The 14,560-nt window shown below is 36.9% G+C and overlaps 2 protein-coding genes across 2 annotated transcripts in view; one reads left to right on the top strand and one right to left on the bottom strand.

Annotated features, from left to right (window-relative positions):
* The window catches only part of LOC141445472 (metallophosphoesterase 1-like), a 19,258-nt gene extending 13,563 nt beyond the window's left edge, over positions 1-5,695 (top strand). Inside the window, exons 2-5 of the mRNA XM_074111315.1 lie at positions 32-335; positions 1,028-1,179; positions 3,827-3,863; positions 4,410-5,695. Of these exons, the coding sequence (XP_073967416.1) occupies positions 32-335; positions 1,028-1,179; positions 3,827-3,845 (475 nt within the window). The 3' untranslated portion in view covers positions 3,846-3,863; positions 4,410-5,695. The remainder of the gene's footprint in view (positions 1-31; positions 336-1,027; positions 1,180-3,826; positions 3,864-4,409) is intronic.
* A 1,948-nt stretch (positions 5,696-7,643) lies between these two features.
* Positions 7,644-10,164, bottom strand: LOC141445533 (uncharacterized). The gene is made up of 3 exons (XM_074111367.1): positions 9,947-10,164; positions 8,638-9,071; positions 7,644-8,448 (listed from the first exon to the last, which is right to left on the bottom strand). Exons 2-3 carry the CDS (start codon positions 8,929-8,931, stop codon positions 8,263-8,265), a joined length of 480 nt encoding a protein of 159 aa, XP_073967468.1. The 5' UTR covers positions 8,932-9,071; positions 9,947-10,164; the 3' UTR covers positions 7,644-8,262.
* Positions 10,165-14,560: the final 4,396 nt, after the last annotated feature.

Here is a 14,560-nt window from a genome sequence, read left to right on the forward strand (position 1 = left end):
GTTCATTCATATATTCTATTTAACCTTAAAGCAATCTTTGCTTCCAGCACTTTCCCTTATACAGAGCTTCAGACAGTCAATGCACGGAGCCCGACGCGGCTCCACTGCCAGAAAGAGACAGCTTGTTTGTAGAGCGATGGGACTGCTTGTCGAAGGAGTCGACAGAATACCTCGTGGAAAGCCTGCGCCCGCGTCTCGCGTTCGGTGCGCACACGCACCATAGTTGTGTTGCCCGGCACAGCTTCGTGCCTACCCCCGACCATAAGATAGAGTTCCTGGAATACACAGTTCCTTCTTTCTCTTGGAGGAATCGATTGGATCCTAAGTATTACTTGGTAAGCCTGTTTCAATATAGATCTGCCACATACTTACAATAATGCTCTTACTAATTGTTTACTACACTTGGGCGCTGTGAAAACTTAGTCTGATTCTTTAAAGGAGGTACTGGGTTAACGAGCTTCGCTCGGGCTATGATTCGTAAATAAACACTCGTTTTCCCAGATACAAGACCAAGCTAGATTGATTGTTCGTCCCTGAACCTCCAAACATAGCAAATCTTAACAACTCAATCAATCATCTTTTTAATTGTTAGAACGTTTCCAGGAGCCCTAAAATTAATCCAATCTACTCGTTATCGACTTTTTAGTTCTTACTCCTATACCAGTGACACGTATTTGTGACTACTGTGGGATATGCGTAGGCATAGCGTAAGAGCTTAGTAGATCGTCATATTCGGCTCCGGTAACGTTCCGCTAAACCCTTAGCCTATGCCAGCCTTTAGGAGGTACGAATTCTGTTGACACACATGCGTGTCACCTGTGCATAGGAATGAGAACCGGAATGTTTTTAAGTCTGTTACTTTTTAGATCTTACAAATACGTGTCACTGGCATAGAAGTGACTGTTGTGGGATATGCGTAGGCATAGCGTAAGAGCTTAGTGGATCACTGCTGGGGCCGAACGTGTTAGCGAGCTATTAACTACAAGCAATTGTTAACTCATACGCTCTTCCTCCTGTCTCTTTTCAGTTAACAGTAAGCGGCGAGGAGGCAAGTGTGTCCAAGTGTGAACTGCCTCGCGAGTGGACGCTGCAAGTGACTGCGCTACTGATGCTAATTGCTCTCGTGGTATACCTTCGCTACTTCAACTCCAAGCAAAACGCCTTCAACTACAAGCATTTGTGAGTATTTTATGTAATCTAGCTAAAAAAATCACAAAGATAAAGCACGTCAAAGTGGGGGCCTGTGACGTAGGGGGAAGTGTCGCGCGACGTGACGTCACGCGGAGGGTTACTGGCTATATCTTCATATTGTTTTTATTTAATTGACCAAATACGAGTAAATGAAAAATACGTCTTCAATCTATATTTTCTGATCTAAATGATGGATTAATTAGATTTTTTTTGGAAACTCGTCCATAGTTCAATACTTTCTCCGACTTTTGTAACTATGACAATCCAAAAAAATTTACAAAAAATTAAACCGCTGAAAAAAACTGAAAAGCACAAAATAATAAACCTTTTTCACTAACCGACTTCAAAAAAGGAGGAGGTTCTATGTTCTAATGTTTTGTATTTTTTTTTTATGTACGCCGAGTACTCAGTGGACCGATTTACAAAACACTGTCACCAAGTCAAGATCTGATGATGGGATCCTAGGGAAATCGAGGGCAAACCTCAAATTTTATAGGAGCACCTATGGCGATTTTGGAATTTTTAGCATTAAAGACAAGCATTTACATTCAGAAAGTATCATTTGGTAAACTGGATCTGATGAAGAAGACCGTAGATGGCCAATGGAACTCGTTAAAGCTAAGTAATGCTCGCTCGTCTATAAGCGATCATTATTAATATACCTAGATAAGCGACTAAGAAGAAGCTTTAAATTAATGATTCTTTCGAACTGATCTGATGCTGAAACCGCTTAGGCAACGGAACTCTGTTATAAAACAACGTACTTTGGCTACGAATCACTAAAAAGTGAGAAATAAAGAAAATTTTAACAAAAAAAAAACCGACTCCAAAAAAATAAAAAAATAACAATAAAAGGAGGATGGATTGAAACGCATTGTATTTAGGTGAGGTAGACGACTATTGTTTGATTCCTGCTGGCTCGTGCTGAGGCACCGATTTCGAGCTAGTAGGTACCTAGTGCTAGAAAAATATTTTCAAGGGTTTTGTAGTCGGTTCCATTTTTTGTTATGTTTTTATTTTTTTGAAATCTTTTAACCTTAATCTAGGTACTAGATTGAAGTCGGTGCCTCAGCACGAGCCAGAAGAAGTGAGAAGCCCATCAGGTAGACTACTATTGGGAGGGTGCGAAGTACTAGTTGGGGGTAATGAAATCTATCGCAGCGCTCATAGTGGCCAAAAGAAGAAATAATCTAGGCTCTGTCATCTGTCATACTCATAAGAATCTGTCATTAACAAAGCAATTTGTATAGACTTTAACTACCTAATTTTAGTAATAGATGTTTGTGTTATGATGTGAGCTTGAATTATTGAACACTGTCCCTGTTTTTTTCTTAATTCCTCTACATCTCGGACATGTCCAGCAACAATTTTCCTTATTGTCAGGCGGAACAAAACGTAATGAGTGAAAGAGACACAATGAGAGAAAATACTGACGAATGAGCGAGATTCAAGGTAGTTGAGATTGAGGGATGTATGAGAGAGATAGAAATAGGTTTTTAGTATGTAAGAAAGAGATAACAATAAAGAGATCATGGCGGAATCTGAGTTTCAATCCTTACATTATGAAACGGTTTGTGGTTGATACTCATAAAACCGGTCGTTAAAATAAAATGATACTCATTTTGATCTGAAAACGATATTTAATTTATTACTAGCGATATAAGAACAATTACAGTACGATTACTTGGAGTTAATACTTGACAGATGGGCGTGCCTTCAGTCAATTTTCAACTTTGAGGTCATACAAATACAATGGTTGTTACATAATCTGTAAACGTGGGTAGCGGTATACTAAAAATGACTTTATTTGTATGACGTCAAAGTTGAAAATTAACTGAAGGCACGCCCATCTGTCAAGTGTTAACTCGAATTAATCAAACTGTATATAATTTTACTATTATTCAAAGAAACCAATAAGATAGCTTTATCTTTTCGTTTTACAGTAAAAGTACTAAACATAAAGTACCTAAACAAACCCTGACATAACGAAAATATTACCCAATTTTTAATAAATGTTACTTACCTCATTTAATTTTAATGACCAAAAATGAATTCACAACCTTTTGTCCACCCAATCACGTTTGCTTTTCAGTTTTTTTCGGCGGTTAATTTTTTTTGTTAACTTTTTTTTTTATACTTTTTCCCACTTTTTATAAATTATAAGATGGGGCATATATATATATATACCCGCGTCGACTTGAGAACCTCCTCCGTTTTTTTCATCGGTTAAAAATACAGGTCGATTCACAAGAACTGGCGCGAATATATTGAATGAAAGTAATGCCATTTATAAATTTTTGTATGAATGATACACGTCATTTTTATATTTGTGTGAAGTGTATTCAAATAGGTAACACACAGATACCTTTATTCACTCATTCAATCCATTCATGCCAACTCTTGTGATGCTACATGTACTTAAGTACTTTAAATAAAACAACCAGACATGTTTATTTAACTTCTGCTTATTTAACGTTCGCTATATTCGCCCAACTAGGTACATTCTCGATATTTTCGCGTACAGAGTTTATGTTATGTTTCAAGTTGTGCGCGATAAGGGATGAACTTGCAATCCACATGGAGACAGTGGCTTGTCAATAACATGTTATTGTATGAAGATCTTATTTTGTTACAGATCAGGGAAGAAAGTGTAGACGGAATGAAAAAGACTGGTAAACTTTATTTTATTTCATCATTATTAATGTATTACAATTAATGTCTAAATCTTAGCTAGTAAATTACAATAATTATCTACCTACTCGAGGTGTTTTTTTTTACAAATTGGACTTTTACATCAACGGTGGCCATTAGCGTATCTAGGGTTTATTTTCAGCGGGGCCTGGCCTGGATTTTTGTGTGAAGATATCAGTATTATAGAATTTCGGATCTGTGGGGTGTCAACATCTTGGGGTGGGCACTAGACCATACTGGGGTGGGTGGTATACGTCCCACACGCTCCCCCCCCCCTATACGTCTCTGACGGTGGCGGTGATATTATGTGATTTTCAGCTTTTCATTTATTGTATTTTTAATGGAAAAAACCTTCTTTCCATAGTTTTCAGATATCTATGTGACAGTGAACTAATTGTAGTTTATCGTGTAACTTTTTATTATATGTAAATTACATGGAATTAACTAATAACAAGAGAATAAAGATCCTTAAGATACCTAAAAGATCTCTTCAAAACTTATCTCTTAAAGGGGTCTCTCTCTTCCAGTTAATCTTCGAACGATTGAAAGGAGATCAGAAAGAAGAGTAAACAATAAAGTGAAAAGATGAGAGGAGGATTTTTTAAGTTAATCCAAACGATGCATTATATTATATATATACCTAATACACTTTTTTTGTAATAGCCTAACGTAATGTTTCAATGCTGGGCAAAAGCCTCCCCTCTTGATCGCCACAACTCCTGTTCTGATGCTGTCAGGCCAGTAATTTGCGTACATGTGGAAATCGTCCCGCCATCTCCTTCTCCGTCTCCCGCTGCCGCTCTCCGGGATCCAACAAGTGAGTGTTAGCCCACCTTTGTGGGTGCATACGACAGTCCTGTCCAGCCCTGTCCTATTTTAGCTTTCTTATTCTCAACGTCGGCTATGCGTATATTTGAGCGCAGCATGTTGTTTTTGACTTTGTTTATCCGTTTTACACCTTATATGTTGTGCTTATGCTGAGTGGGCAATTTATATTATTCGATGTTTTTTTTATTATTTCTCTCGCTCTCTCTCTGAATTCCACGCGAGCGAAGCCGCGGGCAAAAGCTAGTAATTTTAATAATCCTACTAATCCTACTTCCTACTAATATTATAAATGCGATAGTTTGTGAGTGAGTGAGTATGTTTGTTACTCCTTCACGCTGAAACGGCTGGACTGATTTGGATGAAATTTTGGTATGTAAAAAAACAGTGTTCATCACTTAGTGCCAACGTAAAAAAATCATAACACAGAGGGGCTACTACAAAACTGGAAAAACGAAGTTCGCATCGCACCGTCCCTTTCACTCGCGTATTAAATGAGATAAGCGTCAGCGGGATGGCAACATATGAAGTTCGTGTTTTGCATTTCGTAGTATAGGGCCAGATATCACACAACGTCATTCATGTTTTTCGTATTGTGATTGGATATGTTCAATGCGTTTTCTCGTGTTATAGACTTAGAATGAAATTGAAACTTAAATATCAACATCTATAAAAAGTAGAAATGTCTCCAAAACGGTCGCATATTTATTAGACCCATTTTACCTTTTCTAGAATGTCCTAAGTGCCCTACATGTTAGTACGTCACGGATCCGTTCATATCTTATTATTTTATACATATAACATAAGTACCTACAAAATCTTTCGGTGATTACCGGTTGCGGCACATCACAATTTATGAGACGCAAAAAACAGGTAACACATGAAACGTCATTTTAGTATCTCGGATTAAAAAACAGACCATAGAAATGTTTGAAAATCATTATTTATCTGCTTGTAGCTGTAACCAATCCAAAATGACCCCATACTGCGTAGGTACATTTAGGTACACACCAGTACACTGGATATTCATTGATATATACAAAGGAACCCTCGGTGCGAGAGTCCTACTCGCATTTGGCCGGTTTTTTTTAAATTTATAGGTATCGATCTCCCTGGGATCTACTCGTCAGGGTTCTGACTATTTCTGACTAGGTTACAATGAGAACATCTTAGGAGTACCTATACGTACTCATTAGGATAAATATAATTTAGAAAATCAATCCACGATTGAGGGAGAAATCGGTGAAACATGCATAGCAAAAAAAATACAGTGGAATATACAGGATGGAAAGTTGAGATGGTAGCAAGGGCAGCTACTAGATCCCTTGCTGCTACGCGAAAATGCTCCTAGGAGACCTTTACTAACTTTTTGAGTGATGAAAATCGACATTCACAGATTTTTGATAAAATGTACAGTCAGCGAGAAAATCGACAAATTTGACTTTTTTTTTAATGCCAATCGGTCCCATTTCTATCAAGGATTAAAACACTCTTTGAGACTAACTAAGGTTAGAGTACTAGAACACCCACAAATCAAAGAGAACTTTTTCCATACAGTTCGTAGGGTACTAATTTGCAAAGTGAAACTCGTATGTTGTTTTTTTACGAATATGAATCCTTTATACTTACTTAAAGAAAATTAAACAGTATGCAGACAACTAAAAACTGAACATTTTAACTAAAGTTCGTGTCTCAACCCAGTATTGCTGCCCCACCTCAACTTTCCACCCTGTAGAACCTTCTACCTTTTTAGGGTTCCGTACCCAAAGGGTGCCAACTATTACTGAGACTCAACTGACTGTCTGTCTGTCTGTGTCTCACAGGGCTCTATCTCTTGAGCCGGCACTTGAAATTTTCACAGATTATGTATACTTAACTGTGGCCGCTATGACAACAAATACAAACACATACAACAAACGTGTTTTTTTTGCCGTTTTTTCCTCGATATTAATAACAGTAACAGGCTGGAAATATTATAGAATATTTATTTGTATAATCACATTAAAAATAAATAATTAATTTAAAGTATAATAAATATTGAAGGGGGCTGCCATTCAACAAACTTGTTTTTTTTTCTGCCTTTTTGCAAATGTTTAATGTTGTATAGATAATGGCACGGAACCCTTCGTGAGTGAGTTCGACTCGCACTTGGCCGATTTTTAAAGTCCGCTAAAGAACGAAACAAATAGGTATACTGAGCGGCAAAAATCTGGCCTTCGAATTTATGCAGTTACAGGTAAATTTGTATGTAGGGTAGGCCAAATTTGGTGCCGCTGAGTATATCTACATTATTTTTCTAACCCCGAATAAGTATGTATTAGTAGGTGATTCATGATGATGATTTACGTCGAAGGGTAGGTTAGCTGATTTAACATTAAAATATAAATATAAGTCTTGCACAGACGTAGCTGTCTTACACGTAGCTAATGTCACTTAGTTCATTGGACTTAGTTTATAAGCTGTCTCTGTCTGATTGTCAATAATTTTTCCCACAAGTTCTACTAACAGATCTTGAATTTGGGGTTTATAAGGGTATGAGATAACTTTAAACCCTTTTAAAATTGAAAGATACTGTTCGGAATGTGATTTGTAGGATCTGTGATCTTTAGTTTAACTTGTCTGCTTCTATTAAGTACCTATGGTGTGCTCAGGGTCATATGAGTTGATATTATATTACACCTCTACGAATAGTGCTTCATACATAATCTGTTGGTATGATACTGTTGTGTAATGAAGCATTCAGTCGTAAGGTATACCTTGGTATTATGTATTATTTTTTGGTTTTCAACTTGATAATCAGGTTCAATTGTACAAGCTATTTGGTATGCAAACTGATGTGGCAATACAAAGCGTTATTAACAAAATTAAGTAAATGACCAACACATTTTGTGTTAATGAATAGAGGATATGGGGATACATCAAAAGTAAGCCGTAAATAAGTAAAAAGGTTTATTATATTTATTTTTTATTTATTTACAAAGAAACAATAGGAACTTCATAAAATATAACTACTAAATTGCAAAAGCAAGGCTTGTCTAATCCTGCGAAAGTAATACTGCATTAAAATTAAGTGTGATCCTAAATAATTTGAAATAAATAAATGCAACAACACGTGTACTCACAATACTTATAAGAATCTTACCGTTAATCACATACCTACAGTCAGATATTATATATAAATACAATGGTCCTTCGGTAGCCAGCCGCTTATCTCACAGTTTCATATGCTGTCTGAAGAGCTTAAAGTTAATTGCCGCAATTGACATCTATAAATTCATTGCCAGTAGATAAGAGAATTGCCGTAGCGAATTATATTAGTTGCTTACTTAACTATAAAAACAATTTTATTATGATCTATATTATGTTACTTTGAACTTATGGCCTAAGTAAGTAGTACTGGTTATAGAGAGATAATTCAATCCCGTCCAATATCGGTTGTATTTGTGAGCCAGTGGCGAATATCAGATCTATATGGGACTCGTCCACTAAAGGCTTAGGTTTAGCAGGACCAATTGTCTTCCTACGTAATTTTCGGACTACACTTGGAGAACTGGTTTATTCTGGTATGTCGCTGAGCCGGATGCCGCCGGGGCGGCGGTACATGCGCTCGTTCATGGGTAGCTCGCCCACGAGGAACCGGTCCAGAGCTTTGGCGGCCATGCGCGAGTGCCCCGAACTCCTGAACGCCGTGCTCGCGTCCTGCCCGGCGTATTCCAGCATTATGTCTCCCCCACCAGGGTGCTACAACAATAATAACAACACGTTGAAATCTTGTACATAAACTTAGATTTCTTCTTATAAAACAAAACAAATAACCAGCTCTTTGCTTAGCTGGCATAGAAGTGTTACTTTTATTTTTGAGAACTCGTAAGTATTTCGGCCGTGAATACGGGACAAGTATGTAAAAGGCAGGAATGTTTTTAAGCTCACCTCATCCAGGAAAGTTGAGATATCATATACGCGATCGTATATAACCACCCAGCAGTCTCGCGGGGTGTCGTGCTGGCTGACTTCGGCGAGGGTGATGACGCGGTCCCGGGGCTGCGGCTCCTCGGGCTCGGGCCGCGACGGCCACGCGCTCGGCTCCGCGGCGGCGGCCGTCCAAGGGTTCACTAACCGTAGAGCGGCCATGGTTAGCGCGACTAGGTCCAGATCTTTATTTTGGGGCACGGCCAGCGGTTTCGAAGGCAGGTTCATTTCATGAGAAGATTGTACTTTTGCCATCTTGACTTCTTGTCTTTCTAAACTTTTAGTTACAAACAACTTCTCTTTCTCCACTACAACGTGAAGGTAACTTCAATCTTTCAGATGCGTCAATATCTTCAGGCAGACTTGATGCGAATGAACAGCGTAGTCTCGCTTCACTGTGAAAGAATTATGAAACCTTATAAGTCCAACGATTTTTGCGTCCTATCAGGGTTGGGTACCTGGCCCGAATGGCATCGTCAACATATGTATATTAATTTATTCAAATATGTTGAATCAAATCGTCTTTGAAATGTTGAGTCTTAAGATTTTATTATCTATGATCAATGGAATAAAGTAATTATACATAGTAAATAAGTACATGTTTGTGGCACAGTAAATATGTATGAGTAGACAACCCTATTAGTGTTCAGCAAACCGTGAATCGATAGATATGCTAGATACAGTTACTGCGATAGAATTACACGACTGTCGACCCACGTGTGGGATTTGCAGCAGTTTCTGTCTGCTTAGAGAATGTAGATTTGCTTGAAGTAAAAGTTTTTGAAACGCAGTAGTCTTCTTGCAGGTAACGGTTAGTAAAATAAAGAAACGAAAAAGATCATTAGGTAGGTACTAAAGCTTCAAGATCTTCGCTTTTTATCAGAAAACAATGCCAAGTGACATGTTGGCCGTTATCTGGGCCTTCTTGACGTAAATTAAACTTTATGATAATTCAGTGACTTGTGATTGACCTTTTCGTTATCTTTTTTTGTGAATTCCATTTTATTGTAAAACTGACAAAGCATCTGCGTTTGAGATATTAAGTTTAAATTTGCAAACGTTATTCGTTCACATTGAACTTACCTAAACCGATTATTTGTAGAATTTTGAAAGCATTTTTAAAAATGTGGTACTTAAGGGACATTTTTGATTTGATATTGGACACTTAAATAGGTAGATAGGTATGTAATTATGAATAATTATGAATTTATCAACATGAAAGGAGTAATCCGCGTTTGAAAACTATTGTTTACATAAACACAATATTTACCTTCTAATCAATGCACTTTACAGCTTCCAGTTGTGTTATCTCTGTTGATGCTCGAAACGTGGAGAATGGCAATCGCACCAGTTGTCACTGTACCACCACTGTTCGTATTGGGGCTGATTATTGAAACAAAATTTTACAGGATGATGCATGAGAGCGTAGATCATTTCCACAAAATTATTATTGACTCGACATTTATCAGTTGCGATCAGAGAATGAGTCGGTGTGGATAGCGCCACCGCTTATATACCGGGACGACGCGGCGGCGCACGCGCCGCCGTCTGATGTAATCGGGCTGATAACTTACCGCGCGCCCGCCCGCCGTGCGTCGCCCGCTTCTGTAGATAGCATGATGAGCTTCCTTTTCAGGGTAGGTATCTTGAGCAAAATCCTAAACCTGGAAACTTTAAACGTTAAGTTTTGATCGGATTATTTTTTAGTTTAGGGGTCCGTAGCTACATCGATAATTATACAGTGGTTTTCATGAGAATTCGAGGAATAGAAAGATTCAAATGTGAGTAGGTAAACTCCAATTCAATAGAATCTGACAATCCTGTAGACACTTCCAGCCTACTAATATAAACACCGGGCTGCCTAAGGCTTTGTGATGTGACTATTATTCTTTTTTGATTCCTTTTAGATGATAATTGCAACAAAAGGACATATATAATCAAGTGTGCCCACGATAGGGTGTCTTAAATATGTAGAAAATTGACAGATTCTATTGAATTGTACTTTAGGGCTAACTAATTCGCTCTAATCTAATTAGCTCACAAATTCAATATGTAATGCTATAGTTTAGCATTAAGGTTTGAATTTGCCAAACTGTTGGTTTGAAAAATTTGAAAAAATCATGGTGGTAGTAAGTATCAAATTTACAAGGAAAACTATAACGGCTAAGTTTGCTTGAGAATTATTAGTAGTTTAAAAGTAAGTAAATAGCAGCCTAAGGTATATAAACTTGGATGATTCCATACAAAATCAAAACATTGCTTATTTTTTTTTGTATCGGAACCTTATCATGGGCGTGTCCGACACGCTCTTGACCGGTTTTCTTATTGCTTCTTTTGTTTCTGTTATTGTCTGTTACTTTTGTTTAATTTATTTGTGTTTATCTACGATTATCTTTTATAATAGTTGTGCAAGTTACTTTGACATATTTCCGTAAATTGACAAATATTTTCAATTCGCGTATGACGTAGGCGGTGAACGAACCCTCCAGTACCACTACCATGAATTTACAGTGACCGTACCTACTCGATAGCGACGGCGTAAATAACAGCGCCTCTACAACTAATTTACGCCGTCGCTATCGAGTAGGTACGGTCACTGTAAACTCATGGTAGTGGTACTTATGTCCAGATTGTGCGTTAGACGCCAAACAGCGCCCGCGTCAACATCCGATATTTTCGTCATTATCACTAATAGATATTAGGAAAAACAAATTGGTATTGCAAAACATTTCCCTGTGATATTCCTTAAACGTATACCTACTGGACAATAAACCCTCGTGGTTTTACCTACATGATTAAAATTATCTTTAACGCAGTTCATGGCCGCGAGCAGTGTCAACCAGATAGAAACATAGACGAGAAAGGTACCTAAATTAATTGATCCAATACTAACTACTAAAACAAAATGCCGTCAATAGATTATATTTTGCTCACCTGATGCAACATTTTTTCGAGATTTCATTTTAACGTCAAAACACTAATTCACCATTTATTAGCGTTTATCGTATATACTCTTAATGTTATGGATGGATATGATGCAATTCTATAGAAAAGTTACGGCCGCCAGCTGCCTAGCCTAGCCGCGTCGGCAAATTTCTACTAGTCCACGCTAGAGGCATGTGATCAATTTCAACAGGTTTGAATTGTAGAAAAGAAGCAGCATTTTAAAGTTTTAACTGTACCTATTTGCTTGTCGCTATTTTTTAAAACGAAATTCCTGTAAACCTATTATTAATTTGAGGCCCTAAATAATTAAGTACCTACCTTGAATGTGTAAATAGGTAACTACACGGTGTATCAAAACTAAAAACCCACTTTTTGGGTTTACTAATGTTTCGACGAAAAACGTTTGGCAACCTGTTTAATTTCGCAACTTTTCATTTCCCAACTGTTTATATATTTCTGAAACTGAATATCAGGATTTTTATAAATCTAACCTAACCTAACCTAAAGTGTTCTATACGATGGCCCTGAAATAAATCCTGAGATATTTACAGTACTTATTAGAGTTTGCGAAATGAAACAGGTTGCCAAACGTTACGTTTTGCGAAAAGACAGTCATTTCATTTCATACGTTTTGCGAAAAGGCAGTACTCGCACTTTTTGTAATACCTGTATAATTCTTTCTTTAGTTAGACTGAACAGAGCTTTTTATCGGAACTTTTGATTCAAAATATAATCACGCCTTTGACGCGGTACACTTTGAAAATAGATCAATGTATGGAAAGAAATGTCAATGAAAATAAAAAATCTTAAAATACATTTTTTTGCCTAATAACGTGCTAAAGTACCTATTCCGGATGAATTTGATAAGAATTCGATGTTAAATGCTTAGCAATTATAGCTGGCTAGTTATGTAATTATCCCCTCCCCCAGGAATTCTATTTCGACACACACAAATATTAGGTCAAAAAAAAAATACGGTTGCAAATTTCATAGTATAGATGTGTTACGTTCCTAGTAAACTGCGTTTGCAAAACGTTCCCGTTGCATACAGATAGCTATAAAACTACATTATGGAATGACGAACAAAGATACGGTGAGCGCGAGGGTAAAAGAGATAGCTATCTTTAAGCCATTGCGCTTCGAGTGAGATGACACTGATGACAGGGACATAGATGAAGAATTGTAACCGAAATCAGACAGAACTGATATTGGAATGGAGGTAGAAAACTGACAGAAATAAAAAAGGTTGTGTTTGTGTTAAACGAAAAAATGGTTTAGTTATTATATACATTTATTTTACATACATTATGTTTTACATAAGTCACAAGTTCGAGCAGAAATATGTATTTATGTTAAATTTTTCACTAAAGTATATTAAACAACTTTGGAAGTTACCTAATACTATCTAGCTTCCGAAAAAATAATAAACACGGTATAAGGCACCGTACTAGAAGGACCTGACCTCATTAGAAGGAAATCTATAAAAAAGTTGTGAATAGTTAATTTTAACACTGACAGGGTACTAACATTCCACATAAGCTACCTTCAACATCACGGTTCAAACCAATCTCTGTATTAAAGGAGAATGCTCAAAGTTAGGCCCACACTTTGTGTTAATAGTAATAATATTATTATTTATAATATTTTTAGACGACTTTAGGAACTTTAGAACTTTTTTTTGTTCAATAGTAATAATATTACTATTCAAATTAATACCACTATCTGTGCCATAGCACAATATCTGTATCATATCATAATATGATTCACCCGGCCATATTGATACCTACGTTGTCGCATCTGATTTTTTAATCTATGTTGCCGTCTTAGCATTTGTATTTTTTACGAAAAACTTATAAATTAACTAAAAATACGTAGTAAAAAACAAATACCGGGTGTGGCCTGTAATATGAGCAAATAATTAAAACATAGATCGTACTCGTCAAAATGAACAGCATTCGTATCGTACCGTCCCTCTCGCTCTCGTATTAAATAGCATAAGTGTCAGAGGGACCGCACGACACGAACGAGTTTTGAGTTTTGTAGTAGCCTTGCTGTCCTCAGCATTAAAAAATAATAATTAAAAAGCTACTTTGTCTCACGGAGTGAGCAAAATGCGATTTTGCTCACTGATTTTTCATAGAAAAACCTGCCTGTTTGAGCTGCTGAGGTGAAAAATATATTAAGCTAACTCATTTTAATTTTCGGCTCTGACTGCGTAGGTATAGCACAGCACCAGTAGGTAAAAACCAATTGGATATTGCATCTTGTAGGCATACTTTCATTATGGTGACGCACTTTCCGAATTGTTCAACGCCACCACTTTGTTTATCAATTGTTTTGATTGTCTACGTTACTATTGATTAATAGCATAAAAACATGTCAGTTCGTCGCAATCATATATAATACGAGTACGCTTACGTCACGAACGCTTGTCACTGTTCTTCATAACTAATAATAAAGATAACATAACATAATGATCAATCAGTGAAAAATATTTGTACACATCGCAAAGGCTCCATAGCTGATAACAGATTGTAGCGGAAGTATTAAACATAATTACGGACTATTGATTTGTGACGTCGTTTTACAATACAATACAATACAATGACTCTTTATTGTACATACACCAGAAATACAGAAAACAGGTAGGTACACAGAGAAAATTACAAGGTAAGCAATAGGCGGCCTTGTCGTTTAAGAGCGATCTCTTCCAGGCAACTTCATTTTCATATGTTTTCACCTTATTTAATTCTATACAAGCCGGTGGGTGGAAAAATTTGAAAAAATTCAGGATGGTAGTAAGTATATCAAACTTACAAGGAACACTATAACGGTTAAGTTTTCTTGAGAATTATTAGTATTTTAAGAGTAAATAACAGCCTAAGGTATAAAATACACTTAAACTTGGAATATTTCGTACAAAATACGAAATCCTTAG

Source organism: Choristoneura fumiferana, chromosome 2 (genome assembly GCF_025370935.1).
Source record: "Choristoneura fumiferana chromosome 2, NRCan_CFum_1, whole genome shotgun sequence".
NCBI classification, from domain to species: domain Eukaryota; kingdom Metazoa; phylum Arthropoda; class Insecta; order Lepidoptera; family Tortricidae; genus Choristoneura; species Choristoneura fumiferana.